Genomic DNA, 27,569 nt, shown 5'->3' with positions numbered 1-27,569 from the left:
AATGGATTTGACAAGTTGAAACAACGGCTTGGAGCTGGAAAGTGTTGTTATGGGGTGAATGCAGCGTGGCTGCAGCCAGGACTGCTCCGCCAAGGGGCCCCCAAATCCTGCCATCCTGCCTCTGGCAAATCGAGCAGCGGGGAACGGCCGAACTCATCTGAGTCTGAGCAGCTGCGGAGGTGAGCGGGAAGTGCCGGGCGGGGCCGAGGCGGTGGGGCGGGGTCCGGGCGGCAGAGGGGCGGGGCCAGAGGGAGCCGCTCTCCCCTCCCCCCTCGCCGCGCCTGCTCGCTAATGGGCGGGTCCGGGTATCCCCGCTGCCCGCCTCTGTCGTTTCGGGAGGAACCATTGCTTTCCGCGCGTGGGGGGGGAGCCGGGCCCGGCTGTCGGCCCTTACTTCTGTTCGGAGACGGAGTGATGAGCGGAGATCGCAGCCGCTGAGCGGGAGCAGGGGTCGTTCCGCTGCAGCGGTAGTGGCAGTTCGGAGGGGGGAGCCGCTCGGGGCCGGCGGCTCTGCCCACTTCTCTCGTGCCACCCCCGCGTCCCGGAGCGGGATGGTGCGTCCCGCAGCGCGCGCCTTGCTCGCGCGGTTCGGCGGCACGGCGGGGGAGGGGACGGGGGGACCCGGGCCCCGCGGTTCTACTCGGCGGGCAGCGGGCGGAGCGAGGCGGCGGAGAGACGCGCCGTGCGGGCGGCCGGCACCATGTCGGCGGACGAGGAAGAACTGAAAGTCCCGGAGGAGATGTTCAAAGACGTCAAGTTCTTCACGGTGGGAGACATCGACCCGAAGGTACCGCCTCGGCCGCCCCTCGGGCTCCTTCCCGCCGCGCGCGTCCCCACACCCCCCGCTGGGGTGGGGGGGGGGCAGGGCGGGATCGTCCGCCTCCGCGCAAACGCTGCCCCGCGAGCCTCAGAGCGCGCAGAGCTGGAGGGGGAACGCGGCCGCGTCCTCTCAGGGGCCGCGCGGGGAGCGCCGCGGTAACCGCCGCTCCTTCGCCGCCCGCCCGCCCGCCATGGGAGCCGGGCGGCCGCGGCGCGCAGGCCCCGTGCAGCCTTGCGAGCGGAGGAGGGGCGGGAGAAGGGACTTCCTGTGAGAGACGGGGCCGGAGGCTGACCCCGGCTGCGGGGAGCGGGGCTGCTGCTCGTTGAGGCGCTGAGGAGAGGCTGAGGGCCGCGGGGCCCAGCCCCACACCGCGTCTGTCTGTCTGTCTGTCTATGTGTCTGTCTTGGTTCCTTTGCCAGGTGCGAGAGTTGGGTCTTTGTTCCGTGTAGGTCGGTGTCCTGGCTTGCACTGAGCCTGAGAGGCAGTTCCAGGAGCACCGCTGACCTGTGAGATGGGTTCTGTAGGTTATGTGTGAACTGCAGCCTTGATGTGCAGTAGGACCTTAACCTTAAACTATTTGGAAATGGTGTGGGGATAACAACTCAAATCCTGTGACTGCAACGGCACTGTATGAAGAGGAGTGCAAAACGCAGCAAGATGCCTGTTACTGTAAAAATAACGGCCCCAAAGGCACGCTGCTAGGTTTGTGTTGACATAGCAGTATTGCCAGACAGGGAGTAAACAAGCAACCACTTGGGCAAGTTTTATTTTCACATAAAGTTTTATCCTTCGTAGCAATGTCATTGTTACAAGGCTTGATTTGCTCTGGATCAAGTATACAAAATGCTCATCTACCTGTGGTTGAGCTTCAGATAGACTCCAAAGCTTAAAAAAGCTTCACATAGATTTATACTATACCATAGTACCATAATACTAGATTGAATTTGAAAAGCAGTTAATTTCTTCATCCTTTGGGCATGAGCACACTTAGATCAGCTTGTTTCCAAATGTTTTCACTGAAGACCAGTTACCTTAATAAATATTGAAACAGGCCTAGCGCAAGTGAGCAACCTAATCAAAACAAATCCAAGAGTTAGAAAGGAAACATCATACAGTCGTGTGAAAGCTGCATATCCACTACCTGTTAAAGCATATGCGACATAAACTAGGATGGAAACAAAAGTCTGGAATTGTGCCTGATTGTTCTTTGGCAAATGAGGGAGAATTAGGCTGCTGGCACTCAAATTTGAATCCATTCCATTGGGATGTGCGCTTGGCTGTTCTCACCTTACAGGAGGTGATGACTAGATGTCAGCTATTATTGTTTTTTTAGGTGCTTTTATTGCTTTCCTAAATGTGTAAACCCAAGCTGTCAAGCTTTGGTAACTTTGGTTAAAATCAGTATTTCATGCAGAAAGAAGGTGATGCAACATAGCATGACGACTTTAAGCAGGGTATTTGGTTTCTGGTTATCTCTTATTTTAATAGTATTTTTTTTAGTATCCATTGCCTTATTTCAGAGATCTAAACTTTCCTTTTGTTTCTTCTAACACAGCTTTTAGTGGGAATGATTTAAATTTTTCATGCCTGCAAAATTAAATTTCATTTAGTGGATTTAAGCTTGCACCTGAAGCACAGGATTTTTATAGTAATTTTAGGGAAAAATCTCTGGGTCACTGCTTCAGCTGAAGAAGTCACATGCTCTGGGGGGAGTTTTGAAGCTGACATAGGCTACCCTGGGAAAACTTTTCTTCATACTGCTTTAATGCTGTGAAATCATCCATCTCTACACCACGTTAGACTTACAGCTTGGTACTGGCCTAACTTCCTGCACCAGCAAACTCTTTGCATTGACTCTTTGTTACAAAACTAAAAGAAACAAAAGTCTTCTTACTTTATTAGCTGTAACTTTTTCCTCATGCTGTCAGATTTGGATGCTTGGCTTTGGTTACAGTTTCTCCTCTCTTTAGCCTTCCCATAAATAGACGAAGGGAACATGTAACTCGCAGAGCTGTGCAGGACAAAGAGCTCGTGCGATGGGCTGATCTGTGTCTACTGCAGTGCTCATGCCAGTTTGGTTCTGAAAAACCATTACAAAGTCCAACTATTCATTTCCAAATAATATAAGGAAAAAGGAGGAGTGATCTTCATTGGTGTTTTAAGCATTTAAATTTTAGAACTCAGTTTTCTTGAATGCTTTTCTCCTATTCCCCTCCACACCCTCTGCCTTCTGCGTTACCTTTATGTTGAAGTGAGTCTTATTTCTTGACTCCCATTTTTTTATGAGCAGGGCTAGAGAGAATGGTGAAGTCTTAAACAGACACTTTCCATATTGGCCTTGCAAAAAAGGAGTAAGATACACTTTGAGTTGTGAGGGCTTTTTGTGATCACTGAAGGCAGAGTAATGGAATTAAAAATTTCTGCTTTAGCTCTTTAAAGGAGTAAGAGGGCATATGTCCTTCTGCTTTTCTTTTTCTTTTATGTTTTTTCTTTGTTGTATCAAAATCATCTTTAGTCCTCCATCGATTCAATTCTCAATACAGCTCTTTGTTAGAACCTCCACTTCTCAGGACAGTGGTTATGACTTATTTTGCTTTTAGGGCCTTCTCATATCCAAATGGTGTTGGTTTTTTTTCTTTTTTTTTTTTTTTTCTTTTTCCACCTGCTTTTCTGTAGCTTTCATAGCTACGCATTGAGTTAGGTTGCTTTTCTTTTCTTTGTGCCAAGTGTATTCAGAGGCTTCTGAAGCTAACATATGGAAAATCAAATGCTGAGGAGAGAGAGTTCCTTAGTCTGCCTAAGAAAAAAAACAGTTTTTGAGGACTGTATGTTTTTAAAAAAAAGGTTGAAACATTCCAAATTTCTGCCCCAGTCTGAAGTATTTTGGAAGTAAAACTTCAACTTGAATCATCAAAATGCAGCAGTCGCAAGCCTTAGGAAATCAGGACTTAAATGGGTTGTGTTTGCCAAAAAAAGAGTGCTATCTGTTTCTACAGGGCAACCAAGAGAGAAAGTTGAACTCATTCCCTTGATGTGCTGCATTTCTTTCATTACTGTTCTTCTCAAATGAAAGGTAATAATTTTTCACTTCTTTCCCTTCTCTTTTGGGTTTAGGTTATTCAACTTCTGAAAGCTGGGAAAGCAAAGGAAGTCTCTTACAATGCTCTGGCCTCGCATATTATTTCAGAAGATGGAGACCATCCAGAGGTTGGAGAATCTCGTGAAGTTTTTGATCTCCCTGTGGTAAAGGTGGGTGACTCCTCCACTATATTGTCTGACATAGCTATTGGGTTATGGTAACAGAAAATACCAGTGTTTAGATGATGTCTGAATGAAACTTACCTTTGTCTTACCTTACCTTTTAGTCTCATTTCATGGTTTTTTTCCTGAATTGTGAACTTTTACAATTCTGTTCCCTTCTTTTCTTTTGTGTTTTTTTTTTTTGTGATCTGGTGATCTGTTGATGGGTTTTCTTTTGTGTGTGTTCTCTTTCTGAAATTCTTCCTTCATTCATCTATCTGTGGGACGTTGCACTGTTCAATTTTACTTAGGAACTTTCCTGTCAGGAACATTTCTAATAAGTTTCTGGCAATGGAAAACCTCAGCATAAAGTTGTAGAGATTGAGATTGGTTTTTTTTCCTTGTTTGTTTTCAAACATGTACTTGGCAAGGTGCAGAATCACAGGATCATTAAGGTTGGAAAAGAGCACTAAGATGATTTAGTGCAACCATCAACCTATCCCCCCCATACCACCAAACCACGTCCCTCAGTGCCACATCTGCCCTTTCCTTGGACACCTCCAGGGACTGTAATTCCACCACCTCCCTGGGCAGCCTGTTCCAATGCATTATCCCTTTTTCAGAGAAGCAATTTTTTCTAATATCCAACCTGAATTTCTCTTGACAATGATTTCTACATATGTGTATGGTGCTAATTTTCAACAAAATAAACTTTAGAAAATTAGACTTCTTTCCTATATTAATTTTTTGAAGTCTTTGACTTTTTTTCTTTCTTACAATGAAATTGTCAGTATTTTGTTACCCTCTTGCGATATGGGTTTCTTTTTCCAGTGAAAGTTTCCAGGGTTCATGTTTGAAAATGTGAGCTTGTTGTTCTGCAGTTCATGAACAATGAGAAAAAATAATTATTATTTCTCTGCCAGTGATTTTGGATTATTCTTTTCATATAGTTGCAGGCGGCTGTACTGAATTCTGATGGCTTATAGCGTGAGAGTTCATCTGGCAGTGGAGAAGTACGAGTTGGCAAATTCCAAAAAATAAGGGGTGCTTAGCACAAGGCCATATGGTTTTAGATGGGAGTAATAATTAATTTTAAGCTTAGTTCTTGTTTTTATTTTCTCCCTTTCATGAAGTGTTTAGTGACATCGTTTCAGTCTTGAAAAACAAGAAGACTGCAGCCATTTTCATGGGATGGAAAGGCATCATTGTCCTAGCAGTACTTTCTGCTATTGGCTGCCTTTCAGTTAAATAATTTAATTTTCTTTTTAAGTACCACTGACTAAACTTTATGTCATTTGCCAAACAGCAGGCCTCTCAGTGATGTTGCTTAGTTGGACCTGAAAACATTGCAGCATGTTCTGTAATCAAGAAGATTAGACTTCGTGTTAAGGGAATGAAACTTGGAGGCAAAGGTAGCTTGCTGCAGAAGGAATGGAGAGTAAGGAAGAGAAAAAGTGGAGGGAGAGAAATCTCCCAATTTTTATTTATTTATTTATTTATTTATTTTGCAAACAGTAGAACTGGAAAAGACCGACAACCAACTTCTCTGTCTTTTTTTAAATGAGAGAGAATAGGGACACCACAAACAGTTACAGTATGTGTGTGAGTAGATGTGTACTGGGGGAGAGGAGAGCGTGGGGAGGAAAAATGTCGTATTAAATGGGATGGTACTCCTTCCTTCTTCCTTTCACTTTGTGTCAGGGGCACTGTCCTACATGGCCTCTATTTGCCATTTCCTTCTCTCTCTTTGAGCCATTCTGTTGCTGTGTGCCATTGGTTAGGGTCTATCACCGGTGTGCTTAGCATCCAGCATTATTATGTGTGTATAAACCCCTTTCTGTGTAAGGGTATGCTTCCCAACTCCTTGGTTAAAATGTAAGGTAGGGAATTGAGATTTTAGAACTGCGTGCATGAGTAAATACTGTAAATAGCATTCAAAGAATAATGGAATTAAAAGACAAAGGAGTCTTATTCCCATATTGCTGTATGATCTTTGAGAACTTTCTCTATTAACTTACAAATCAGTCAGAACATTTTTTTGGTAAAGCCCTAAGTAAATGTCTGTGAAACACTTAAGCTTTAAAGCTGAGAGTTGGCTAATGAAACTAGATACACTACAGAGTTGGTCACTAACTTGCACTTCACTCATGCAGTATGAGTTTGGTTTTTCCACCTCACAATTTTTGTTTTTCAGCCTTCCTGGGTGATCCTGTCTGTTCGCTGTGGAGCTCTCCTTCCGTATCCTTTAAGTTAAAATGTGATGAAATGCTGTAGGAAACATCTTAAATGCATTTCACATGCGTTGAGTGAATGAAGATTGTTACATGTATGTACATCGTACATTTTTGAAATGACAGTATATATTTTGCTTGTTAAGCAAAGTGTGCTTAGAGCTGCTTTGTCTTGCTTTACTTTTCTTCTCCCTTTGGCTATTGTGGATAAGTACTTAATAAGCACTTGCAGGAAATTTGTTATCAAATAGACCAAACATTTTAGCTTGATGTTGATCATTAACTGAGGATCTGGGAGAAATGCTGGAATGCCATAAGGGGACAAATGTTGGGTCAGTGGAATAGCCTATTTTTATGGCTTTAAGAACCAAAGTTAAGGAAGAAATAAACACACAATACCTCATGTCCATAGTCTTAGTAATAGTGCTTTGTTAACTTGTCATGATAACACTCCTATTATTGCTTAGCTTGACTCTGTCTTTTTTTGACTTTGTCTTTTGTTGTGGTTTATGTTGGCTAGATTTACGTTTCTCAACTTATTTGGAACATGTATTCTTGCATGTGGACACTGCATTCTGTTTTATTATTTATTACTGTTTTATCTCTATTTATTTTCCTCTGTTTTTCTTTGGATCCTAGGAATGATGAGAATAACCATTATTATAGGCTGAAATTCATGCTTTTTTTTTTCTCAGCCCATTCATAATAGGGATTATGTTTATGCAAAGACTGAAGCAGAGCAGTACATTTCAGTACAGATACCAGCAGATGATTGCAATGAACAGCAGGACTAAGGAGGAAGGCTGTCAGGCATGAGATCTCATTTTGGAAGGATAGCAGGTGGTAGTGTTCATAATGGAGAACAAGAGGTGGTAGAAGCCAGAGTCCAGGTGTTCATATTAGAAATTTCAGGTCTTAATGTGTTTCAGCGGTACAGAATTCCAATTTTATATCTCATATTTCAAAATAGGTGCCCTTGCATCTATTTGTGTGTCTGGGCTGTTTTGAAGATATGCCTTGTGTATCTTCTACCAGGAGAATTCAGTTCGAGGAGTGAGCTGTGGAAGGAAAAGAGAATAAAAAACCATGATATACTGAGGTACTTAAAGCTGTTTTAATCGTAATAATGAACATGTCAAATAGAATTCTCGAGTTAGTATGACACGTTTGCTGTAGTCCTGGACTATCTTCTGATCTAAGGAGAATTTTTCTTTAGTGATTTCACTTCTGAAGGTAAATGATGCACCAAACGTGACGTGGCAAAACCCAAAATACTTCTATACTCAAATCAGCTGCTGTTGTGGCATCTAGGCTGGTGATTTTTTTTTTTTTGTATTTTGTACTGGAAATAACGTGTTTATCAGCTTATCGTTATCAGGAAGGGAGTTTAGATCACACTGATGTAATGTGTAGGGCTGGGTGGAAAACAGAAAGTGTAAAATGACTTGGAGTTAGTTATATTTTCAAAGTTGTGTAATAGAGCATTATATTGCTGGTGGTTTTCTCTCCCATAGAGAAGTTGACTATTAGGCAATAGGTTTTCTGTCTGAAACCGTATGTTTTCAAAAGGATGCTTTAAGTTCTGATTTTATTACAAACCCAAAAGAGAAATCAACAGATAAAATGGACTGGTGCAGTCTATAACTAAATTGTAGGAAAAAGTGTGGGAATGTAGGCCTGAATGGCAATTGCTTAGGAAGTCTTTATTGTGGTTATATAAGAGCAGCCAAATGAAACGGCAGGTCTCAGGAGGATCGTATTCTTGAGTTGCATGGAAGAAAGCTTTGTACACCTGTCAGCAATAAATGTGTACTTGGACATTTACTTTTATTCTTTCTAGCCCTTAGAACCTGGTGTTTTTGGATTTTATTCAGAGCTCACTAAAATGGGTTGTTAAGTCTTAACATTGTTCTGTTTCAGTCTCTTTATGACTTCTACTGCTGTGGCATCCGGCCTTTCATCAGGGTTTTAGGTACTACAATAAGGAAAAAATGTTGTAGTTAATAGTAAACTTAACTTTTTTTTTCCCAGTTGATTGGTTTGGATTTCTTTTTAGTTAAGGCTTTGAGATTCAACTTTTTTTGCCTTTATTTATATTTGTGTTGAAATACTCAAGATACTGTATTTACTGAAGCAAGTCCTAGGAATACCTTTTGACAGTTAAATAAATGGATCTAGGACGAGTCTTAAATATTTTGTTTACAGTCCAATTTTGGTGCTTGATAGGCGTTTGACTATATAAAAAATTTTAATGCAGAATAAACACAGTAATTTTTCTTTTTCCTTATGAATACAGTTTAACATTCTGCTGTGGAAGTTGTTTTCCACCAGAGGGGACTTCAGAAGGCAAGGTGTTCTGAGCACTACTAACTGATGTCAACAAAATCTGACTATCCTGCAGTCAGAAGGAAGGAACAAAAAAAAAGGCATGTGGAAGCAGCCTTCCTGAAGAAGATGAGAGTTCTGTGTGTGAAAGCCTACAGTTACGATACCAGAAAGGGGGTGGTGATTTCTTTCTTACTTCTCTCGATAGCAGCAAATGCAGTAGTGATGAAGAAGGTTGTTTTTGGTTGCTTTTTTTTTTTTTTTGTGGTCTTGTGTATGTGTGATGGAAGGGAGTCAGAGCATTTCTGAATGTTTGTTGCTGAAGAAAAGAGATGTGAGCTTTGTCGCATCACTCTCGTTCTTTCAGAATGTTGTTCTACTGCTGCTAACTTGTAAGACAGTGTATTTCATTCCTGTTCTTTAGAGAGTGCAAGCTGGGGTCAAACTGATGGACATCTTGGAAGTGATGTATTGAGCTGTTGCTGCTCTGTGTGCTAGGAGCAGATGCCAAAGCAAAGAGTGGACAACTGCACTGTTAAAAGATGCAGTACTGACTCTCTGCATTAGATGAAATACTGAGCAACAGTGTGATATTTAGGATGCTCCTTGGACTTGTATTTCCTGGAGTACTCTGGATAATGGCAGTAAATCTGCTCTTAAGTTTTAATGTACCCTAGGCTTTGTTGTCAGTTTTCTATGTGTTGTCTTTTCTGTCTCAGAATTTTAACTATTGCTGTGCTTCAGCAGCAGGAGGAAAATAATTTTGTTTGATGACAGGTATTTACTTGCTCTGTGACACGCTGCACGTTTGTTTTTGTAATCTGTTTTTCCAAAGAATTATGTATGTACTTTAAAACCATATAAAAGTGTGGAAAAGACAGGGAGGCCGTAAAATCAGCCCATCATTTTTCCACATCGCTTCTGTCAAACCATTATCTCTCCTATTTCATGAGTCCTGACCCTCCCTCCCCCCCCCCCCCACCAAATGGAGACTTAATTCATAGTCTTCCCAGTCACCTTACAGCAGTGATGCAATGTATTGCTGAAGTTTAACTTCATTACCTGCCGCTTTATAGCCCCATGTTGATTTATTTGAGCCACTCTGACCAGGGAGAACAAACGACTTTTCATTTGGCAGCCTTTTATGGACTTGAAGATGTCTTCTTAACTTCTTAAGCCTATCAGTTCTGGTTCTTTCAGTTTCCTCTCATAAGTCTTATTTACTTGCTCTGTAAGAAGTTCTTGTTGCTGTTTTTGCATACTGTTTCATTTATCCATCTCTCTGATGCCTCTGAAAACAAATATACGTTGCTGTCAGAGATTTTGTTGAGTGTTGAAAGTATGGTGGAAAACTTTACATTAATTTCAGGCTGTGTTTCTGTTTTTACATCCTAATGTGATGTTTTCTCTGTTTGTCAGTCACAGTGGTGCCTGGATATTTTTTTCCTTCAGAATCTGTTGCCTGGCTAACTTTCTGTCCTATTTTGTACCTTGGTATGAAAAAAATAGCTGTAGAAAAATCTGATACTTGCTTATACTGATCTGTCTGCTTCTGTTTTCAGATCATCTCTGTAGTACTTAGTTTGATTTGTTATTTTTCTTGATAGGAGTTTATATGCTTGTTGCTCAGCACCTTTTGTGGACTGGATAACCACGTTGTGTATTGAGAACATGTTTCTACTTTTCCAGTCTTTGAGAATTTGAAATGGCAGGATAGGTTCCAAAAGATGCCTTCAACCCCCCAAAAAACCGTTATTTTATTGGAATTTTATGGAATTTATTGCACACTATATTCATCCTGTTTTGTCTTTTGCTGACTGTAACAAAACTTTCTTTGGATTCTCACTTCTAAGTATGGAAGATAAGCTCTCAATGATAATGGAAGAAAGCTCTGATAAACACTCAACTCCTGTGTGCTTTATTTCCTGAGCTGAGCATCCTAGGATAGAATTGAGGGGGCTGTTCTGGGAGTGTTTGTGATACTACCATAATTGGTCATAATGTTAAAGATGTCCTTATCCTTTTTACGCCTTTCTTTCCTTTTTTTTCTTCTTTCTGCTATATGCAACTTGAATTGTAAACAAATCACATGCTTTTAAAAGTAAAGCTTGAGAGTACTATGCACGCTGCTTTATTTCCTTCCAATATCCCTCAGGAAACTCATTTATTTACATCCTTGACAACTGCTATCCAGTGTTAATGGCTTCTCTCCAGAATCGTGTCAGACCTTTTTTGGAGTTACTGCCTGTCTCTCTCAGGTAAGAGGTGAACCGTGTTTCATTGTACAGAGTGTGTGTGATGCTTCAATTTTCAATGGAGATATCAGTATTTCTGTTGTAATGTGACTTCTTGTGTGCATGTGTGAATTAGCACCTTAAAAAGGTTTTTCACCTGGAAATAGTTTTCCACTGAAAATGAAGTAATGGGCATTTGAAGCTGGACATTCAGTCAGTAATTGATCCTGTATTCAATACTGTGATGATTCTAAAATGAAGAGTACAGTATAAAATCCTTGTTCCTGTTTTTCTGTTCAGGCATTAGCACAAAATATTCAGGCAACCTGATACACGAGCTTTGCACTGGAAGCTTAATAAGGATGCCAGTGAGTAAATTAAGTGCAAGTGGCTTCAGTAGCCTGTGATCATACGCAGCTCTGTGGCTTAAACACACATGGCTTGTCAGAGCTGAACATCAGCGTTAGAAATAAACCTTTGTTTATGTAGGCTGTTAATTTGGGGTCTACTTGTTAATAAGCTTAAAAAATTCACCTAAGATAATAAATAAATCCTGTTTGCTTGATCACTAATGTTTACTTACTGTGAAAGGCGATATGCTAGCGCTCTGTGTTGAAGAACTTCCTCCCCTGTACAGGCTAAAATGTTTGTTTAATGTCTTTTTCTATCACTTCTTTTCCTCTGTGATTTTCATGATACTTTGGTATTTAATAGAGATAGGTGGGTATACTAGCCAGATTTGTAAATGGGGATGGCAAGAATTGTACTGAAGTTCCTCAAGAAGAGGGCATCTGGTTACGCAGAGCTAAAAGGCTTCTTTACCTTCTTAGGTTTCATCTGAAGACCGAAATACGCTGTGGGCTTTGATTACTTTTTATGGTGGGAATTGCCAGCTGAACCTGAATAAGAAGTGTACTCACTTGATTGTGCCTGAGCCAAAGGGGGTAAGAGTTTATTACATGTACAGTTCTTCCTCTTGTTGCTCTCGTTTGCTTTTGAATAATGACAAATTTTACTTCACTCTGAAGTTAAGGTCCTTCAGCTTGTTTGTCACACTTAAGTGGCTAAATTTAACGGTTATGCACTGCTGTTAATCACTTGGTCTTTATTTTCTGCATGGTTTTAAGCCTCATTAATCTGAAATATGTCCAATTTCATACTGTCGTTGCTATCTCTGGTTGAATAAATCGTATTATTCTTTATTTTGTTTGTCCTAATCTAATTTGTCATATAATCATTAGTGATGATGACTTGTATATCTGTAGCTAAAATCAGTGGACAAAAAAAAAGATACGAGTTGGAAAATTGAGTAAAATACCCTTAGATGTTATGCCCTGAAAGGAATACAGTGTGGAAGGAGGAACAGATTTCCCACTTTTTTGAAATACAACTCTCAAAGGCCCACAGCACTTTCCTCTTAAAAAGGACTAAGCAGTATGCAGCATTCCTGCACAAGTTCTGATCAACAAAGTAGTTATGCTTCCAATCACTCCCTTGTAGGAAATGAAATGTTTTTATGCAGCTGGAGAAGCTGAATCAGAAAGATTAGGTAGCTGGCTAAAGGCGGTGCTGAGCCCATCAGAATAGCATTCTGTACTGTGATGGCTTTGGTTAGAATAGTTCTGCTGAAACTTTCTGATGTCTTCCTGAAAAAGAAAGAACACTTGTAATTGATTTAGTGCATTTGTTCAGAGCCTAAAAATACTGAGAAGAAATTGAGGCTCACTTAACAAAAATGTGTTTGTAGATTTTTCTGGTTAATGTAGTGGATGAAGGGAGTTTTTACTGTAATTTTCTGCATTATTTTTTTTATCCTTTAGTAACATGAGAACGTTTTCTTCATCACTTTTAAAATTCTATTCTGATCAGTGAGAGAGGCTACGTGGGTTAGTTATTTGTGAGCAACTCTAAGATCTATATAATATCTCCTTACATTAATATGTAATGCTTTATCAAGTTGAATTTTATATAAATTTAATATATTATTGTTCCACCAAGAACTTTTTTAGTATTTCAAAGTTAATATAAACTGTCGGAAGAGGAAAAACATGTAGCTATTGAGATGGCTTTTAACCTCTACATGCAACATGTAGGAAAGTGCTTTAGAAAAATCATGGGGTGACAGTGGGAGAAGGGAAAATAGCTTACACAGTATGGGTGATGCTTGCTTTTTTTCCCCCCTGTTTCATTGAAACTCTTAAAAGAGCTTTTAGGGTTTATTTTCATAGAATCATAGAATGGCCTGGGTTGAAAAGGACCACAATGCTCATCCAGTTCCAACCCCCTGCTATGTGCAGGGTCACCAACCAGCAGACCAGGCTGCCCAGAGCCACACGCAGCCTGGCCTTGAATGCCTGCAGGGATGGGGCATCCACAGCCTCCTTGGGCAACCTGTGCCAGTGCATCACCACCTCTGTGTGAAAAACTTCCTCCTAATACCTAACCTAAACCTCCCGTCTCAGTTTAAAGCCATTCCCCCTTGTTCTATCACTGTTCCTCCCCCCCTACCCCCCCATTTAAACGATTTTTTTACATTATTTTGGTCAAGTCAGAGACTTTTTTTCTTCTGTGGATGCTAAAAGAATATATTGAACACCATCTTAGTTGTCTTTTCCATTGCAGTAATATGGAATACTTGATTAAAGAGCATTAGTAACTAAAATTCAATGGCAATGGTATGCACTTCAGTGTTACCTTAAATCATAAGCCTTTTAGAATAAGGGCACTGTCTTAAATTTACCACTTGAACAGAAGAAAACACACTAACATTTCATATCTTTAGGACAACATAATTACCTTGCTTTGCTTCTGCAATGAATGAATAGAGGCAAACGTATGGGATGATTATTTAAAACACATCTAGGCCTGCTGCTCTGACATGCACTACAAGGGAAACTGCAGTAGCTTATAATGAATAGTTTTGATGCCAGTGAAAGCTTGAATGATTGCTTTGTCTAGACATGAGATGATAAAACAAGGTTCTTAATAATTCTCACCACAAAAAAAAATAGAACAAAAACTTCTATCTGCAAATAAACTGTTTCATCTGTAATCTCTTTATTGGGTATGAATGACAGTTTCATTGTAGGAAATAACTCTAGAGAATCATTAGATGAAATTAATTTCCTCTGTATGCCCTGATTGTTAATTTATGTTGTCTGACATATGAAGAAAATCCCAGTTTAATCATTTTTAAATATTAGATTCTGAAATCAGTTTCAAATCTCATACTAAACATTTTTTTTTCCACTATTTTGATATTTGTGAGAAGCTCCTATCAGAGAGAACTTTTGAACACAGAGAAAATTCATTCCGTGTGTACATCGGGTTAGTTAAGAAGATAATGGTGAAATCATAGGGAGGAATAAAACGTTCTACTTTGCCAAGTTCATAAACTTCCATTGAAATTTATTTAGCTAATACATGGACAGAAAAATAACTTTCAAGATGAGGACCACATTACAGTTTGCAACTTCTGAGAAGGTGTATGAAAAATAGCCTTCTTTTTTCTGACCTGTATTCATGTTAAAATTCATCCTTCCAAAGATTTGTGTCTACTTTATTGTGCCTTATCTCTCGTTCTGAGAAGAAATTTTTCCTAATATCTAACCTAAACCTCCTCTGGTGCAATTCAAGGCTGTTACCTCTTCTACTTAATGATGTTCTGCAGGTGAAGACTTGATCATCTGCATATTTGCATTCCTAGTCAATTATATTTTTTTGAGTTGGAAACTGTGGTTAAGCGCAGTGTTCTATTTTGTTCTGTTGGTTCTGGCAGAGAGCAATTTCTGTGATTGCTGTCTCTTGCAATCTGCCTTTCCATACTCTATCCCAGCCTCACCAAAAGTAACTTGGTTTTTTTTGGTTGTGTTTTTTTTTTTCTTTTTGTCTTTCAGTGAAATGTTCTCATCCTTTTATTTTTTCCTTTTTTTTCTTCCTAGGAGAAATATGAATGTGCTTGTAAGCATGACAGCATTAAAATTGTGACACCAGAGTGGGTATTGGATTCTATAGCTGATAAAGCTAAAAAAGAAGAGACTCCGTATCATCCTCGTTTAATTATATATGAGGAAGAAGAGGAGGAGGAGGAGGAAGAGGAGGAAGAAGCAGAAAATGAAGAGCAGGATTCTCAAAATGAAGCTAGTACTGATGAAAAGTTATCAAGCCCAGCATCTTCGCGAGAAGGATCACCTTTGGGTGATCAAGGCTTTTCACCAAAATCTACTACTGCTGATAAGGCAAAAGGGGAACTGATGTTTGATGATTCTTCAGATTCTTCTCCGGAAAAGCAAGAGAGGAATTTGAATTGGACACCAGCTGAAGTTCCGCAGGCATCCACAGCAAAGCGTAGGTTGCCCCAAGGGAAAGACTCTGGGTTAATTAATTTGTGTGCCAATGTCCCTCCGGTGCCAGGTAATATCTTGCCTCCAGATATGAGAGGCAACTTAATGGCTTCGGTACAAGGTGCCCAAAGTTCTGACCGACAGGAAATGATGGCTGCGTGGAGTCCAGCAGTGCGGACGTTGAGGAATATTACTAATAGTGCTGATATTCAGCAGATTAATAGACCATCAAATGTAGCACATGTAAGTGTTGGATTTTTTGTTTATAAGATACATCACTTGTTATTAAGAACTAACATTTCCAAGAACTTTCCTATTGTTGTTCTCTAATAGTATGAAGAATTAAATTTGTTACTTAGAAGTTGTTGCCAAATCAGTAACCTCCCCATAATAATTATCTTCATTCCTAGCAGGTTCACAGAAGTAAGAATGTGTGTGGAAAAAGAGTTGAGAGTAAAGCTATGTTTAACTATGGCTTGGTTTAGAGTTTCCCAGTATTTCAGTATTGGGGAAAATAAAAGGTTCATTAATTTCAAATTATTTGTCTAGTTGAAAAACCCTGATTTCAAACCCTTTGAGCTTCTTATTCAGTGCAAGGAATTATTAGTGCTATAAGCACATAGAAGTGTAAAATAGATTGTTCTTCCAGTAGGTTCAGTTCTAGACTGTTCTGCTGGGCATCATTAAGTTGTTATGCAGCATAGTCAGGATTATGATGCAGAAGTCCTAATTTACAACTTCTTTTGACACTCAGTTGAAATAATTGTAGCTTTTGTGTTGAAATTATTTTTAGAAGAGAAGAAAAAATGAGTGAGCATGCACTGAAATAACTTGCAGCATTGAAATCTTGTTTGTGGGAAGGGAATGTGGAAAAAGCAGGTGCTGCTAAATGTTAGGCATAGCTTTAATTATGTTGATGAATTAATATTGAGGTGTTCGTCTGAAAGTCAGCTTTCAAAGGTGCCTGAATAATATACAACCTTATAGGTGGTACTCAAAAAAAAGCACTAGAAGTGGAGGCATTCAGAAACATTGGTTCTTTGTTGCCTATATGAGAAGGAAGTGCTAGCTTCCTTGTGAAACTTAAATTCCTCCTCTCAGTGCCTTGAACTGTTGAAGGACTGAGATTTCTGGGTGAGGAATGAGCAGGTGCCAAAATTCTGGTAAGGTGGCCAGTGCTTTCACGTCTAAATACAACATTATCTACAACATGGTCATTATACCATATAATATGCTGTTTTGTGGCCTAATGTCAGAGTGTTTTTGCATAACTAGTACTGATGCAGCTACAAGGCAGTTGGTGGTATTGTGATTTGGTTGGCCCTTGTTCTGTTCTGCAAGTCTGTAAGCTTGGAGATGGGCTGTGGTGTACAAGGACTGTTTTCAGGTACCGTGCTTGGCTGCTATATGAATTAAGGAGCTAGCTCCAGTACTTGGAGGAAGTCTGTGCTTTTGAGAATTGTGAAACTGCCTCACAGGGGGCAGATCCTTCTGGTACCCCTGAATACTAGTTCTGCAGTTCTTCATAGAACTTCCCTTTGACTAGGTTAGGTTATCCTCCATCTAGGTTAAGTCTTCTTCCAGAACTTTGGGGGTGGCAGAGTGCAGGAACAAGCTACCTCTTTCTCTGAGATACTCAGATTCTACCTAGTAGAATGCTTTCCTATGCATCCTACTGTAGGGAACCTATCCTATGTTAGCATGGGCGTGGACTAGATCATCTCCAGAGGTTCCTTCTAGCCCCTACAGTTCTGTGATTCTGAGATATTCAGGGTCATGGATGGGTTTGGTATTACGGTGCACAGCCTTTGGAAGTTGAACCAGAGATTTCTGGTGAATGGCAAGATCCATAGCTACAAAACACCTTATTAATAAGGAATTATGTGAATATAGCCCAAGCGGTTTCCTCCCTTCATTTTGACATATCTGTCCCAAAACTCCTGTAATTTTGACTTTTGTGGTACTTCTTGTGGAGTTTCCTAATGCTAAACCACACAGAAATTCTTTCTGTATCTGTTCATTTTTACTTATTGAATACTTAGTGTCTGTGGTACTGTCCAGAGCTTCGTGTGGTGGGTGGTGTGCTGGTAATCATAATTGTAATGTGTGCTATACCAACAACCTAACACTGCATGTGTGAAGCCTGAGGTGTTTTGGAGTGCACTGTAAAAGCACTTGAGTCATCTCTGCTAAAGAGTTGATATCTAGAGGGATAGGAGACTGTAGGAATGTAGTTTCTTATTGCTCTGATTTTTAATAGCAGACTTTAGTAGGAATTTGCCCAGTTTTGTCGTTGCTAACATTTCCTCCTGCTGACTTGTTTCCACTCTGTTAATTACAGATCTAAAAATGAAATTCCAATTTACTTCAGCACTTTGTATCAACTGAGAATCTTTTTTTTTTTCTCAAAAAAACTATGAGTGCTGAGAAAATCCATGTTTCTCTTTGTATTTTGGGACACATTTTTTTTTAAATGTAGCTGAATATTTCTGCACTGGATCAAGAGAACAAAGGCTTGCACTAAACTCCCATGTTTCAAACAGTGCTAATTAATGGCAGCTTTATTAATGATTTTGAAGTAAAAGAAGATCTATGGAGCTACACTTTGAACTTAATGGGCCAACGGGATTGTAAATTGAGTCCTACAGTTGGTTGAGTTGATGAGTGTAATTACTGATACCTAATTAACCGTCATAATGCATATTATCAAGAATATGGGGATGGGTTTCAATCTTCAATTTTGCTGAAACGTGTTCTGTGTTTTATTAGGGGCAGAGTATAGATCCACATTTCTCTGTGTGTTAGTCCTATCTTTTCACTTTGAGAAAAGGATTTTTGTTTAGCTTAGTATGTATTTAAGATTATTTCCTTTTAAGAGAGCTTTTTCCCAGTCGTCGTTTAAATATTTTAAAAATTGAATGACAACAAAAAGATCACAAAACTAATCTTTGTTTTCTAGATATTGCAATCACTTTCAGCACCTACAAAAAGTTTAGAACAGCAAGTAAATCATAGCCAACAGGGACATCCAAACGCAGTGCTGTTTAGTCAAGTGAAACTAACACCAGAGACACATTTGTTGCAGCAGACACATCAAGCACAGCAGCAACAACAGCACCATCCTCTTTTACATCTTCAACCTCAGCAACTTATGCAGTTACAGCAGCAGCAGCAGCAACCCCAGATCTCCCAGCAGTCTTTCCAGCAGCAACAGACTCATCAGTTCTCGCAACAGCAACAAGTTCATCAACAGCACCAGTTTGCACAACAGCAGCTTCAGTTTCCTCAGCAGCAGTTACATGCTCAACAACAGCTACACCGTCCTCAGCAGCAGCTTCAGTTCCAACAGCAGCATGCTTTGCAACAGCAACTTCATCAGTTGCAGCAGCAGCAGCTACAGCAGCAACAGCTGCAGCAGCTTCAGCAGCAGAACCTTCAGCAACAGCAGCTACAGCATCAGCAGCAACAAATTCAGCAGCAGCAATTGCAACAGCAGCACTTACAGAGATTACACCAACAGCATCAGCAACAGCAAATGCAGAATCAGGCAACGCAGCACTTAACTCCGACATCCCAAACACTACAGCATCAAGCTGTAACCCAGCAGCAGCACCATCAGCAGCAACAGACACAACTGCAGCAGCAGCCACTTTTTGGGCACGATCCATCAGTGGAGAGTTAGTAACATCACCTTCTGGTTCTGGAAAGAAATGGCTAATGGCATGATGGAATTTGGGTTAGAATATTAGAAAAAAAAAAAAAAGTAGCTCTGTGTTGCAGTATGGGATTGTAAGGCTTAAACTCTGTTCGTGGCTCAGGACCTGTTTTGGTAATTTTCATGCTAACATTTAAATTGTAACTAAGGATGTCCAGAAACCAGAAAAGCAAGAGAGTCTTGAAAACTTATTATTTTCAAATCTGTGCTAGAGGCATGAAGTACGTAAATTATGCTGTGAGAAGAACATTGGCCTGTGCATACTGTTCTTTCCTTTGAAAGAGGGGGTTGGGGAGGCCTTCAAAGAGGGTAACAACTGGAAAGGTAGCTTGAATTTTGGAAATGCTAGTTCCAAACTAATGAGGAGTCAGTATCAGATAAAATTGTTACAGCTGGCTTTGAGTTCTGCTCATGCCAGTGGAACTGAAAGTTTTTAATTGTTTTAGTTGATCATAGATCTGTGTATTTCTCTCAGCATTGATTTTTGCATCCTGCTTTTTACAAGACTTTCCTTCAGAGTTGAATATAGTTTCTAACTTGATAATAGCGAAGATTAAAGTAATGAATGTGTTCTGAGATGAACTCTGCAGACCTTTAAGTGTTTAATTTTCTGTTCTTTTATGTGCTAAACTATTCCAGTTCCAGAAGATTATTTCCTACTGGGTTGTGTCTTTGCAATTGCTGATTACCCAGAGCAGATGTCTGATAAACAGCTGTTAGCAACCTGGAAACGGGTAAGATTCTGCTGTATTTCCAAAGAACTATTATAACCTTGCTCTCAGTAACTGAATTCTAGAATGAATAGTTGGAAATATTTTGGCACTATGCACTTTTATTTAAGTATCATTTGGTTTAATGTTTATAATTTAGATGAATATCAGCCTATTTCAGCAAACCAAAAAAAGTAAATGCTTTACACGTGGTGTCTGTCTGAATTGGGTTTTTACTCACAGCATTAGCTCAGTTAGAGCATTAACTGTTTCCCAGCTGTTCATACTTTTAATTAGACAGCTGTATAGCAGCAAATGTAATATAGTATTGCACTCTAACTTAATGGAATACAATTTTTTTGCATATAATTTTGGCACTTAGTAAGCTGTGAGGTATCCACTTGGGTGAATAAGATGAAGGAATAGTGTTTCTATTTTTTGCCAACTTCTATTTTTCAGAAAAATCTGATTGTATCCTTTCCTAAATGAGAGGACTTTGATGTTCTTCAGAAACTTCTGATGGATTTTGTAGTTGAATTTTCCCAACAATTTTACATAATCAAGTAAGCTGTTGACATTTTTAACAGCACTTGTGTTTATTGCTGAGATAGAATTGAATGGTTTGTGAAAAATTGTAGAGGAGTTATAATGCAAAAATAAAAAATGAGGTTATTTTTGTTAATATATAATAATAATAATAATAATTATTATTTTGCTTCTTAAAAAGTTTAATTTTTTATAGTTCATTGAAAAGGTACATATTTAATTTTGTTTTCTCCTTTTTTTTTCCCCCCAAATTCTGAAACTAGTCAGTGAACTTTTTTGGGGGGGAGGGGTGACTCTTTAGTGAAATAGTTCAGTCTCCTAAACACTAGACTTCATTTCAGGCTGTTTGTTTCCTAGGGTAACTTTAAAATTGTTAGGTAACTTCTTGTTTTGTTGTTTTCCCAGATCATTCAGGCACATGGTGGGACTGTGGACCCTACACTTACAAGCAGGTGTACACATCTTCTGTGCGAAAGCCAAGTCAGTAACATGTATGCTCAGGTAAGCAAGTTAATAACATGTATTACTGAGTTAAAGCATGGCATGGATTGGAAGGAACTTTAAATTAATTCCAGCCCCTGTGCTGTGGGTAGGGTTGTGCCACCCACTAGATTAAGTTGCCCAGAATCCCATCCAACCTGGTCTTGAATGCCTCTGGGGATGGGGCATCCATAACCTCTCTGGACAACCTGAAATGCCTGATTTTATTCCCTTAATGAAAAGGTAGGGGGGTTTCAGTATGTCCTTCATGCTTTAAGTGTTAAATAAGTTTCCCATGGTATACTTTCTTTTTGTTTTTTCAATCATTTGTTGTTTGTAATGTGACAGAATTTAATAATGCATATGGTAGTTTATTTCTGAGAACACTGAGTAAGATCCTGTGAGAAACAGGGTCATGAAAATGCTCAGAAAAACAGTCACTAAGATTGAAGATTTATCTTGTAGAAGAAGAGTAAAATAAAGATGTGTTTCAGTTTTTAAAATTTGTTCATGCATATCTTCATAGGCTTTGAGAGAAAGGAAGAGATGTATTACAGCACACTGGCTGAACTCAATTTTAAAGAAGAAGAAAATGGTACCACCTCATCGAGCCCTTCATTTTCCAGTGGCATTTCCACCAGGAGGAAAGCCATGCTCTCAGCATGTAAGAAGAAAAAGCTTTCCTCGTAATGAAGCAAGCATTCTTTAATGAGCTTTATGAAATTGTAGCTAGAAAGTGCTTAGTCAAAGCAAAATGCACATTTCTTATGTCATACAACTACAAACTTATCATAATCTTAGTCTTATGTTAATATGGGGCATACTACCATGTGATTCGGAGTGCTTTGCACATCTTGCTGGACTCTGAGAGCTAAATATTTAGAAGCTATGTTTTGTATCCTCTTAGAAGGAGGAAAGGTGCAAATATAACATGAGTTATTCATAATAACATGACAGGAATCCAAACCTCTTATGTCTTTAGTGACAGTGCATCCAACACTTTATGCTTCTTTTACAACTGCAATTTTTCCTTTTTAAGTAAAAGAATGGCAAAAATGAAAACTGGGCAAGAAAAGTGGGTAAAAAGTATATTAGGATATTATCTAATGATAACAAAGGTAAGAGAGAGAATTAAAATTTGCTTTGTATGATACTGCTTATTCAGTTTCATGGCAGAGTAGAGCTGAGAGTTGAGGAGATTTTTTTTCGAAGGGAAAGTAGGGTAAATAAGTAAAAAATTTTGTCTTCAGCAGGAGAAAGAGGTAAAATGTGTGAGAAGAAATCTGGACGTGAGCTTTTTTTGTAGTAAAGCTGTAGGAAAAATGTAGTAAATGACAAAAAGCTGACCAACATTATGAAAGTAATTTTTCTTGAGTCGAAGCTAGTGCTAGAAGCCTGTAACTTTTACGTATAAGCAGATTGGTTTTTAACTGTATGCTACAAGCCATATTTTGAGTGCCTACATACCATAGCTAAGGTATGTTTCATTAAAATGTTTAAAAAGTTACTGAAACAGAAATATTTTCAACAGGGATGGTTCATAAGTACCTTCTACTTTCAGTTATTTGTCTTTCTATCTGTACGTAGATAATCTCTGTGACAGGATTTGTCGATAGTGACAGAGATGACCTCAAACTAATGGCATACCTAGCAGGTGCCAAATACACAGGCTATCTATGTCGCAGCAACACAGTTCTCATCTGTAAAGAGTAAGTGCTTTACCTCCAAAGCCCTCGCATCCTCGGTTGCTTCTTGCCACTTGATGTGTTTCTAAATGTGAAGTACTCATTGCATCTCACTATGGATGTTTAATCATTTTCGTGGTTTGAAAGCATTAAACTTTGTGATGTTGCTTCTTGAAGGAAATCACTGCATGCTTCTATCTTAAATTTGGCCTGAAAACTGGCAAAAGAGAAGTCATTTCTTGTGCTGGTTTAGATTATTTTTGCAAGTGATCTTGTAAACTGTTGTATTGTCAGTAAGTAAAATATATTGGGGCTGGGAGTGGGGATGGAATGATAGTTTTTAAAGTGCTAGAGGAGGGAAAACTGAGTTAAATCCAGTTCTGGCCTGATGGCATTTGGGGCAGAAATTCTTCTCTAATTAACATTGCTTGTTCCAGCATGTAGAGCAAAAGTATTTTTTGAGAGTGCCTACTCTATTACAATTAAAATAGATAATAGGCAAAGAAATAAATACCAATATAGAAGTTTATTAGTATAAATGCTATTTATCTGTTTTATTAAAACCTTTTTTCTTCGTCTCTGGAACAATAAGACCCAGTGGCTTGAAGTATGAGAAAGCCAAAGAATGGAGAATACCATGTGTAAATGCACAGTGGCTATGTGACATACTGCTGGGGAACTTTGAAGCTTTACGGCAGATACAGCACAGTCGATACACAGTGTTCAGTCTTCAAGATCCACTTTCTCCCAGTCAGCATTTAGTTCTAAACCTGCTGGGTAAGTTTGCCAAAATTCTATGATCTGTAGCATTTGTTGATGTAAACGTTTAATCAAGAAAAGCATCTTTATTCTTGCCATAAGTAATTTTGTGGTGGATTCACTTCTGCGGTGTTCTTCATTTCGTAGATGCTTGGAGAGTCCCATTAAAGGTATCACCAGAGCTTCTAATGGTACGTTGAGTTATACAGCTGTTTTTGTTAGATTGCTGCATAGCGTTTGTAACATCTGAGCATGTGTGCATATGGTGTGAGGAGAGATGCCAGAAGAACCCACACAAACTATCCTGGTGGCACTTGCTTTTAGTTATCTGTTTGCATAAATCTTAAAAATAATCTTTGGCAGAACTACGAAACTGCAGTGTATTATATAAAATTGCTGCTTCAGAAATGTTGTGGCCTGGTTCTTCATTCTTTGTTTTTACGTAAGGCCTTTAGAAGAGGCTTTGTATTTTGGAGTCAGGACCTAGCACAATCTGAAAACAGGCCACATAGGAATTTTTAAAGCAGAGCACCTGAAATCTCTAAGAACTTTGTTATAATCATTACTAAATTTTAAATAGGTTAGGTAATGCAAATCATGGGGTGGAAGTACTTTGTACCCTGTCTAAAAACTGAAGCTGTGGGCACGTGTACCTAATAATTCCAAAAAATACAATGTGATTTCAAAAAGCGAAAGTGTAAGAGATATTAAGGAAGCTAAGAATGCACCATTTAAAAAAGTTTTTCCATGGAGTGGACTCTGATGTATGTAAAATATAACAGGTATAAATTGCTGTCCACACCACAGCTCTTCTAAACTGTTTACTTGCTCTGAACATGTGGAATACTGCTTTGGTTTTAGCCTTCTGAAAGTTTTTGTGCTGTAATTTCTTTCCATTTGAGATTTATGCTTGATAACTGTTTTCACTGTGCCTGTCTTGACATAGGTAATTCCTAGTTTGAGCTAATGAGCTTTCAGTTCATTTGTACCACAAATGACTGTCAGATAACATTTTATATTACACAAAAATACTTTGACTCAGCCTTTGTATTCTGGATTGCGTACCTCAGTCCATTTGCGAAGTCTTCCAAAGACAGGTGCTTAATAATTGTAATAACTTCATTAGTACCCAGACCCAATTTAAAATATTAGTACAAGTTGTTGACTCATTACGTTTCAGCTTTAGAAGTAGCCACTACTTCTGTATCTCTTCTGTGACCTTAACTTCAAAACAGTCTTATACTTGCAGTCCCCTCTGAAGTGGTGCTGTAATCCATTAGGAATCTGGTTTTTTTGTTTGTTTGTTTGTTTTTTAAGTTTGTGAATTTAATGCTTTCTCCTTGAAGAGATTAACTTTCAGGTGTAGATTTGAAAGTTAAATGTTTGTCACGCTTTCTGTCAGTGAGGACTTTCAGGTTAGTTGTGCCAGGGAGAGTCTGAAAGCTGTTTTTCACTTCTTCCGGGCAAATTCTCTAGTGGCTAATTTAGATTTAATCTAGAGGAGGCTGAAGTTTTTGTGAAATGACTGCCCAAGCATCTACTGGAGCTTCTCTTTCTCTAATCAGGGTACTTGAGTTTCTACAATGCAGGTGCCACTATTTTCTGTTGGTACAGTATTACTGAAAGGCTACTGCAGTCTTCACCTATTTTACAAATGAGCAGGTTTTTTGGTCTCTTTCTCACTTAATTCTTTGAGTTTTCCAGTAATAACCATCCTCATTATCTAAATGGAACAACAAAAAAAATTGTTTTTTCTTTCTATTTTACTTAAATGGTTGCATAACTTTGTGGAGAAGCTTTAGTTAATGCTCAGCTGTGCTCTTCAGCTCTGTAAGCAGTCAGTGCTGCACTGCACACTTGATAGCCTGTCCTTCTCATCTCTGTGTTTGAAGTATAGTCTCAGAATACTGTTGTACAATTCTCCTGTTTCAGAATAGAAATTGAGTTCCCTGCTCAGTTCAGATGTAAACATATAGATGGTCTAATTTCAGGGTGTGAGGTTGCCTTTGAAACCAAAGCAAAATGAATCCAGTCTTCAGCCATCTTCCAAAAGAGCCAGGTAAGAACAATGAGTGCCAATAGTCCTTAATTTTCTTTGCCGTGTAACTGTGAACTGCTCGTCATTCTGGTTCCATCCTGTGCCCCGCTAATTGAAATAACTAGCAGCATTTCTTGCATATTACTAGCTGTCCAAAAGGCAGAAATAGGTTAATAGCTGAGGAGCAGAATAGTAAGAGAGCTGGAAGAGAATTGAATTAGGAGAAAATACTCTGTTCTCAGCATTATAATTTTTTTTTATCTAGAAGATTGATCCTGCCTAATTCTTGTTTGTATTTTCATTCCTAGAAGTTGCAGGAGTGTGCTTGTTTGTTTTTGAAATAATATGACATTGCACCCAAACTTACATTCTGCTGTATTTCATGTATTCTGTAGGATTGAAGACCTACCACCACCTACTAAAAAGCTTACCCCAGAGTTGACGCCAATGGTGCTCTTCACAGGATTTGAACCTATGCAAGTTCAACAGTACATTAAGGTGACTTTTGCATCTTGTAAACTGTGTGGAAGCATTTGTGTTCTTCTTTTGCAAGACTTGATTAGCCCGTGTTTAGTGTGTAAAAACTGATACTTGCTGCAAGTGAGATTAGAATGTAGATTTATGTGAAATTAGTTTTGTTTGATAACTTTCCTGCTTTAGTTTACTTCATGCCTCTCTGCTACCTTTTTGTTCTCCATGGTTGTTTTAAAAGACAAGAGCCTTTCATGTTCTGTGGTGGGTTTTTTTATTTGTTCTGTTTGTTTGTTTTAAATCAGCAAACTTCACAACCAAACTTAAGTGAGGAAAGTAATGATTACTGTACAGGATAGGACCCAGACTTCTCATATAACACCACATGCTTCAGAGGAAGTTGATGGCAGAGCTGATGGCACACTTATGATCATATGTTCCCATGTATTGTTCTGTTCTCATAAATTGCTCCCAAAGCTTAATGATGTAAAAATCCAATCACTCCTTGAACTGTAACGATCACTAAGCATTAGTTCAAAAATAGTTTTTCATTTGTAATTTGTCACATGTTGGCTGAAATCTGAGACACAGAGGTGGTGGTTTGTTTTTTTGTTTTTTTGTTTTTTTTAACTACTCACCCCAGTAGGGCATGAAATATCTTGCTGCTTTTACCAGCTCCAAATAATCAAGTGAGGACTAGTTCTATGTTTTTCTATTCTATGTTTCTTAGCAATACATGTCACTTAAGCACACCCCAAGTATCCTAGTTTCTTCTTGATTGTATCTAAAGTATTTTTCAGGTAGCTGGAATTTTGGAATTATCTCAACAAAGTTCCAGTGCCAACTCCCCATCCTGTCATGTTGGTACCAAGTTGACTATATGAAGAAATTTCATTAGAGCTATGGCTCACAAATACACTGAATAAATTTTTGGCCTCAGGGCTTGTGATGTTGAAGCCAAATGTTGCAGTGATAATACCATTAAAAGTGTCAGTGTTTGAATACCTTCCTGAGGCTAGAGACCTCCCATCTTCTTGAACTGGAGAGTTAGTCTTTTTTTTTTCCTATGCACCCAAATGGCTCCTTGAAGATCAGAATGCAAGTCTTGTAAGGTACTCACAGGCATGCAGTGTTTGAGGTGAGCATATATTATGAATGAAAACAACAGCTTTTGCATTTCAGAGTGTACAAGTTTAGTATTCACAGTGTGTTTTTTGCATATCTCAAAGGAGTTTAGCAGTAGAGAGATGCAGTGTATTGGATAATACTTTTGTGTATCATCTTGATGCAAGCTGTCAAAATAAGCCAGTGCAGTACAGAAAAGCTTAAAACATTGTCCCTGTCTAACTTGTTTGTTACTATCAGAGCAGTACAGAGGGATGCCAGACCTTTCAGGGTTTCTAATGCATGCAGTAAGCCTTCTTGCTTTGTTACTGTCTGATGACTGATGTAATACAAACGCTCCCGTATGTTAAATTTTAATGCCTAAAAATACTGTGGTTTTGTTGATTCTTTTTAAATTTGTACAAAATACTTGTGCTGTAAAAATCAAAAATCTGTGGTGCATGGATAGTGAAGCTGTCCAGATACTTTCAAATGTTGTAATTGTTTAAATTCTTATCAGAGGAAGCACTCTTTATAAATAATTCCTATGTTGAATGGTTGTTAGTGGTGTGTGTATCTTAGCTGAGATGTCAACTGTGAGGTAGTTTGGGTTTGGTAGTTCAAACTTAGGAAAAAATGATAGTTCCTCAGTATCCTCTCAAATAGGTATGGAACTGATGTATGTAAAATATAGGTGGTTTTCATATAAAGAAATTTTGTCTTCTATGAATAATTGAGTAGCAAAATTAGGTTTACCAAAATTATGATGGATGTCATACATTTTGTAGATGAAAAGAGCAAAATTATTTCATTTTCTGCCTATAAAAGACCCCACAAAATTGACTTTATATACAGAAATAATCAACAG

At 38.9% G+C, this 27,569-nt stretch overlaps 1 protein-coding gene across 2 annotated transcripts in view; it reads left to right on the top strand.

The window, feature by feature from the left end:
• Positions 1–578: 578 nt before the first annotated feature.
• PAXIP1 (PAX interacting protein 1) overlaps positions 579–27,569 on the top strand; it is a 32,177-nt gene continuing 5,186 nt past the window's right edge. The window contains exons 1-15 of one of the 2 annotated variants that reach the window (XM_052692595.1): positions 579–787; positions 3,935–4,069; positions 6,255–6,298; positions 10,811–10,874; positions 11,681–11,794; positions 14,792–15,436; positions 18,153–18,870; positions 19,548–19,642; positions 20,570–20,665; positions 21,171–21,308; positions 22,232–22,353; positions 22,922–23,106; positions 23,236–23,279; positions 25,080–25,147; positions 25,522–25,624. In XM_052692595.1, coding sequence (XP_052548555.1) covers positions 701–787; positions 3,935–4,069; positions 6,255–6,298; positions 10,811–10,874; positions 11,681–11,794; positions 14,792–15,436; positions 18,153–18,870; positions 19,548–19,642; positions 20,570–20,665; positions 21,171–21,308; positions 22,232–22,353; positions 22,922–23,106; positions 23,236–23,279; positions 25,080–25,147; positions 25,522–25,624 — 2,658 coding nt within the window. In that variant the 5' untranslated portion in view covers positions 579–700. Of the gene's footprint in view, positions 788–1,139; positions 1,240–3,934; positions 4,070–6,254; positions 6,299–10,810; positions 10,875–11,680; positions 11,795–14,791; positions 15,437–18,152; positions 18,871–19,547; positions 19,643–20,569; positions 20,666–21,170; positions 21,309–22,231; positions 22,354–22,921; positions 23,107–23,235; positions 23,280–25,079; positions 25,148–25,521; positions 25,625–27,569 lie in introns of those variants that run through there. The other variant, XM_052692596.1, reaches the window with a different exon arrangement.

Source organism: Tympanuchus pallidicinctus, unplaced genomic scaffold (assembly GCF_026119805.1).
Source record: "Tympanuchus pallidicinctus isolate F22 unplaced genomic scaffold, pur_lepc_1.0 scaffold3, whole genome shotgun sequence".
In the NCBI taxonomy this organism is placed as follows: domain Eukaryota; kingdom Metazoa; phylum Chordata; class Aves; order Galliformes; family Phasianidae; genus Tympanuchus; species Tympanuchus pallidicinctus.
This window is presented reverse-complemented; position numbering and strand designations above follow the sequence as displayed.